The sequence below is a fragment of the Alligator sinensis genome, unplaced genomic scaffold, assembly GCF_000455745.1.
Source record: "Alligator sinensis unplaced genomic scaffold, ASM45574v1 scaffold1133_1, whole genome shotgun sequence".
Taxonomy (NCBI): Eukaryota; Metazoa; Chordata; order Crocodylia; family Alligatoridae; genus Alligator; species Alligator sinensis.
Window position 1 is genome coordinate 377,164 of NW_005842285.1, and position 6,453 is coordinate 383,616.

General features: G+C 42.5%; 1 protein-coding gene across 1 annotated transcript in view; it reads left to right on the top strand.

Annotated features, from left to right (window-relative positions):
* INHBB (inhibin subunit beta B) overlaps positions 1-5,354 on the top strand; it is a 6,347-nt gene extending 993 nt beyond the window's left edge. The window contains exons 2-3 of the mRNA XM_025209337.1: positions 2,772-3,553; positions 4,454-5,354. Of these exons, the coding sequence (XP_025065122.1) occupies positions 2,772-3,547 (776 nt within the window). The 3' untranslated portion in view covers positions 3,548-3,553; positions 4,454-5,354. The remainder of the gene's footprint in view (positions 1-2,771; positions 3,554-4,453) is intronic.
* The last annotated feature ends 1,099 nt before the right edge of the window (positions 5,355-6,453 follow it).

A 6,453-nucleotide genomic window follows, 5' to 3' on the forward strand; every position in this document is an offset into this window, starting at 1 on the left:
TCCTGCTGCTGCCCCTTCCCCTGAGCCTTGCTGCCCCTCCTCCCCTGGGTCTCTCAGCTTCCTTATCCCCTGGATCCCTCTGCCCCACTGCATCCCCCCAGCTCTGCTCTGTCCATCCACCCCCTGACCCACGTGCCACCTGCTGCCCTCTTCCCTTTGCCCTCCCTGCCCTGTGTCTGCTGTATGCATCCGTGTATCCCTCCTTCCCTCTGTTCTAAAGCCAGCCAAGTCCATATGCAACACTTGTTTCACCCACTCATCACCTCTGCCTGCCCTTTCCTGCCCCATCCCGGGACGCGCCCACCAGCCACTTCTGCTGCACGTATTCACCCGCTCCAGGTCTTTCAGCTCCTCTGCTATACCCATCTCCCCATTCTTCCTGTCACCTGTGGACACCAGGTCCATGTTCCCTGTCCCTCTGCACGTCCTGCAGATCGGTCCGTGCATTTACACTCTGCTCTGTGTCCCCTGGACCCCATCCATCTATCCACCCACCCACCCATCCACACTGCATTCACTACAGTCAGGCCATCCATATTTTTCATCCACATGCCCAGCAGCCCTGTCCAGTGGTTCAGTTTATCTTCTGCATGCTTTATAGCCCCCATGCATCCATCTTATCCTGTGCCCACTCAGCTGCATCCCTCCTTCCAGCTCCTCCAACTGCGTATCCTGTGGTTCTCTCTGCCACATCCATCTGTCTGCATGTCCCTGCATGCCCTGCCTGCTCTATCATTTCTCTTCTGTATTTTCTACAGACTTCTCTGATGCATCTCTCCACTGTATGGCTCCATCTGTCCATCTCCCTGCTCTGCCTTTTCCCCTTTATACAGTCTATACATATCCATTCAGCTCATTGATCTGTGTATCAGTCTGGTCATTCATGGTGTCAGTCATGTTACTCCATCTCTGGACTGCCTTTATCCATCTGCTGACTATATCCAGCCTTCTATCTCCTGCTTGTCCATCTGCTCGGTGTGCTCATCCATCCATTTACGTAGTCACCATGTCCCCATCCAACCACAGTATCAATCATATCGATCCCATCCATTCATCTGTCTACGTCCATCCACCCACCTCTCCATCCCACTCCGCTGTGCGGTGTCATTGCGTGTCCATCTAGATTGTTAAACACGCTCTCTATTTGTCACTTTTCCTACTAGCTTTGTACTTGATTTCTCAATCTCTCCATCAATCTACTGTCACTCAGTTCACTTCTGTATCTGTCTTTCTGTAGCATCTCCATACCCATTTATCCTTGTAAGTGCTGCCCAGGCATCTACTTTATCCTCCCACCTGCTGTCAAAAGCATACACATTTGCAGTATACTATATTTATTATATTTATTTAGCTTGCATATGTGCTTGCCTGTTTGTAGTTCCTGTACAGGTAACATATTGGTTTAGTGACACTGTGCTTTTAATTTCCTTCCATTGTAATCACAGTTTGCAGGAAAGCTGTGTATTAACCTGTAATAAGGCACTTTGATTATCACTGATTTTGCTTTTGCTGTTTTATCCGAAGGCCAATGCTATGCAATCTCTGCTGGGTTTGCAGTTCTATTCACTGCTCCATTTGTTGCTTGGTTTCCCCACAACTTAAAAACCTGTTGTATATAATAATATTATTCTATTCTGTTTATATAAAACTTATGTAGACACAGCAAATGTTATAATGCATTTGAAACATTGTAAGACACTGGCTGGGCCTAAGAGATGCCTTTTGAAGAGATTGCAGATAACAAACGAAGGCAGTGATGGTGATGATGATAATTCAAAGCTGGATTTAAAATAATAAAGCTTTCTGGAAAACTGAAAGGGAGAGAAATGTGTGTGCATTGCAGTATCCAGATGATAGCAGACTAGAAATACCTGTCCATCTAATAATTTCAGAGAGCAATCAGGAGAATACAGTTAAAGCACTTGGATTATAGGAAGACTGTCAGGCCAGAGTGGGCAGTAATTCATTGCCCATAACACAAAATGCCAGTGGGGATACGGAGAGTTCTGGTATGCATGGATTTTTTTTTCTGGTTGCAAATTATGCCTTGGTATCAGACCTTTGGGGATAGTTTAACTCATCTAACTCTGGCATTATTAAATACTTTAAGAACAGTCAGTAGGAAGGTTATGATGACCAGGGGCTCTTTCATCTGACCTCCTCAGGAAAGAATGTGCTTTTATTGGGGAAAAAGGCAAAGACAAAAATCTACTACTAGCAGATACTGTACTAATTAAGTAGATGAGGTGTGGGTTAGTTGAGCCATTTGTGGACCTGATACGGGATAATCTTTCCCCAATATTCTGGATCCCTTGTTAAGCAAGTGAGACGAAAATAAAGCGTTTTGTTACAGTTTTCAGCTATTCGATATTGGCTGCTAAAAAGCCTTTCCAAAGGCATTTGGAGGTTAAAATGTTTCTTAATTACTAGATATCAAGGTACTAACACTGTTCTTTTCTGGACAGGGTGTTATATAGCCTTTCTGAGTTTGTCTGACTCTAAAAAGCCAGTGCTCTGAAGAGTTTATGCTGGTTTCTATGGATCTGTCACATTCAGCTACAGCCTGGTTAGAGCGTTGCTGTGGGAAGTTGCTTTTTGATGCATTTCTAATACAAACTCTGGATGTCTAATTCAGTGCATTATTTCTGGCTGATGAATTCTCCCAGCTCTTTTGATCAGTTATGCTGCCGTGTTGCTTCTGCATCCAGAATTGCACAAATGATGCATTTTTGTTTTTGGCTTAACGTTGCTGATTTCTCCTTATCTTGCAGATGATCTGGCCTCGTCAAGAGTCCGCCTCTATTTCTTCATCTCAAACGAAGGGAACCAGAACTTGTTTGTCGTTCAGGCCAGCCTCTGGCTTTACTTGAAGCTGCTTCCGTACGTCTTAGAGAAAGGCAGCAGGCGAAAAGTAAGAGTCAAAGTCTATTTCCAAGACCCGGACACTAGCAACAAGTGGAATGTGGTTGAAAAGAAAGTTGATCTCAAAAGAAGTGGTTGGCACACTTTTCCCATTACAGAGGCAATCCAGGCTCTATTTGAGAAAGGAGAAAGGAGACTGAACTTGGATGTTCAATGTGAGGGCTGCGAAGAGTATTCAGTGCTGCCAATTTATGTGGACCCTGGGGAGGAATCCCATCGGCCTTTTTTAGTGGTGCAAGCCCGATTAGCTGATAACAAACACAGGATCCGGAAAAGAGGTCTGGAGTGTGATGGCAGGACCAATCTATGTTGCAGGCAACAGTTTTACATTGACTTTAGACTCATTGGGTGGAATGACTGGATCATAGCGCCTTCAGGTTACTATGGGAATTACTGTGAAGGGAGCTGCCCGGCCTACTTGGCTGGAGTCCCAGGGTCAGCTTCCTCCTTTCACACTGCGGTAGTGAATCAGTACAGAATGCGAGGGCTGAACCCGGGCACCGTGAACTCCTGTTGCATCCCAACCAAACTTAGCACAATGTCAATGCTGTACTTTGACGATGAATACAACATTGTGAAAAGGGACGTTCCCAATATGATTGTGGAAGAATGTGGTTGTGCTTGATTTAAGGTGTGTTTTAAGGGGGGGAAGAGAGAGAGAGAGAGAGAAAGAGAACATCCCCGTGCTAGATGGTGTTGGAGGAAGTTTCACTGTGTATCCAGGCATCGGTGTTGAAAAGTCACTGTGGACAAGTTTGACAAAAAAAAAAAACCCACAAAAAAATGTTTCACTTTGGTGTCAGGACAGTGGCAGTTTGTGGATCTTGGACACTTAAATATTCTATCACTTATAAATGAATGCTAAGAGATACCTTAAATGCACACACGCATACACAGCCACAGCCACGCGCGCGCACACGCACCCAGCAGTTTGGAAAAGGGATACGAGAAACAGGAAGTCAGTGACCAGTGACAACATAACTAAATGCCTGCCAGTACAAGTGAATGGCTAAGCAGCTGTTTCCGCACCTGCCAGTGAAGTCAGATTAAAATGAGCTCTCTTTGCTCATACAAAAGCACAAGAAAACAAAAAAAAAGAGAGAACGTAATCTAGTGTTGCACGCAGGTGTCAAAATGACCAAACTTAAGAAGGACCATCACCTCCAAGGTCTAAAGGGAAGCTGCAGAACACCTGCTTATGTAGGTGATCACTTCCTCTTAACATAACTCTCATCACAGATATCCTTATCTTCCTACAGCACTTCCAGTAAGGAATACCATACCATAACATCAGAGAGAGAAAGAGAGATACGTAAGCAACTACTGTAATTCTAACGTAAGACTGTTGCTAAATCACGTGTTGGGTTGGCATTATTTGATGCTTTAACAGACCACTAGAAATCCATGGACGGCCCTGCCTGTTGTGCCATTGCAAAGGGGATTTTTGTCTCGTTTCTGGAGCATTAGCATGTTGTATCTCACTGTCCTAAGAACCAAGAAAATCAAAGTTGCAATCTGTGTTCTTCAACAGGGGACTCGGCAAGGACACATCACACGGGGGAAAAAACAAACAAACAAGCAAACGCTACTGCGACTAGACCAATGAACCCTAAAAAGGAATTACAGTAACACAGTGGAGACATTCTGAAAAAATGCAGTGCATTTAATAACAGGCAAGGAACATTTAACAAGTCTTGGAGAAAAAGGAGAGAGGAAAGTGCTTTCGATTTCCTTACCAGGAGGTGTCGAGGATGGCCATAAAGATCAGAAAACAATAATACAGCATAGCACTTGCAAACTGCTTGAATGCACGTATTATAGCACTTGCAGATTTCAATGCCTTGAAAAGTGGTACTTGATAGTGCACTTATCTTTGCTCACTATCTAGGTAAACAGGTGCCGCATGAGCTATGCAATTTAAAGTGTTGACCCATACTAGACAAAACTGGACTTATGATATGACTTTTTTTATATTTTTTTATACTTGAAATTAAATCTTTTGCTTCTTTTTTAAAGCGAATGATTGCTTTTAATGTTTGCACTGATTTAGTTGCATGATTAGTCAGAAAGAAAAAAAAAAAACTGCCATTTGGAAAAAAATGTTATTTTTATAGCAGCAAAAAATGAAATACAGTTAAATGTATTATACATAAATTTTGGAACCAAAGAGGCCAACATATTAGTTTATAATTTTTATGAGATGGCAAAGCCATCACGTATTATGTAGTTGTACTGAGCAATCCCTCACGAGGCCTACCAACTATTTCAGGGTACAAAATGACTTCTGTTTGTTCTATTTGATGTCTTTTCTATACCATACGCACATGGAATGTAGAGTGGAAATGACTATTGTAGTATACATTACAATATGTGCATCCTTTAAATCCAGTTTTTATGTTTATTTAATAAAGTTCCTTTTAGGTTCTGTTCCATAATAATTTAAACCAAACAATTTTCACTTAGATATGCTGTTGAAGTATCTTACATTTGTGTACAGTTTAAATAAATAAAAAAAAAAAAAATTGGAAAACCAGATAAGCTTTTTGCAACATATCACCTCTGGCAGAATTAAGCTGGATGAAGATTGATCGTTGTCGTAAAGTCTGGTTTGTGGCCCCAGTTTGGACCCTAAAATCGTGTTTTATTTTGTCTCTTTGGTTTTACAGCCCTTATTCCTTCTGAGCAGGCTTCAGAGGAGACCTGGGACGTGTGTCTGTTTGGGTACAGTGCACCATTTAATGGGCTGTCAAAACGCAGCTCTTTCGTGCTAATGGAGTCAATAAAGGAGGCAGGGAATTGTGTTCAACATATTTTGAGGTCATTTGGAGCACTGTAAGAATGTAATAGCTAGTTTAGTCTCTGAGCTGGTAGAGTGAGTATCAGGTTTGGGGGAGGGAGGGAATATTTTCAGGGAAAAAAAAAAATCCCTCTATTTTTAGTACAAAACCTACGTTCTGATGAGAAACGTCAACACACTTGAACAAGATATTAAAAGAAAAAATGTTGTAAAAGTATAGTTTCCTTTGAATTGAAAATCAGACTTTTGAGGAAAACGTTCCAGGAAATATTGAATTTGGAGAATTCGGACTATGTCTCTGCGTCTAGACCTCGACTCTTCCTAGCGACCCACTAGAAGAGAGGGTCTCATCAAAAACCCATCCAAGTCTTTGGAAAGACTCCTTTATCTTCAGTGGAGGCACCAAGTAGGTTTTATTGCAACAGTAATGTAAGGTGCATTGATTGTATTATTACAGGGAGCTATAGCATGCTCCCCAAATCTAAGTGCCTGGGGCTTGACGTTTTGTTTAGTGCAATCTCTTGCAAAAAACCCCCCAAGTGCTGTTTGTCTTTCATGCACCTGCCGTTCTGCAACTCTGCCCAAGTGCAAGTTTTCTGAATATTTTATAGCCTCCCCTTTCCCTCTTACCACACATTTACTTTCACACCTCCTGCTCACAATTCCCATCTGACTTCTTGTCAGTCTTTCTCCTGACCTTAATTGCCTCAAGCAGTGTAGCCTCCTTTCAGCAG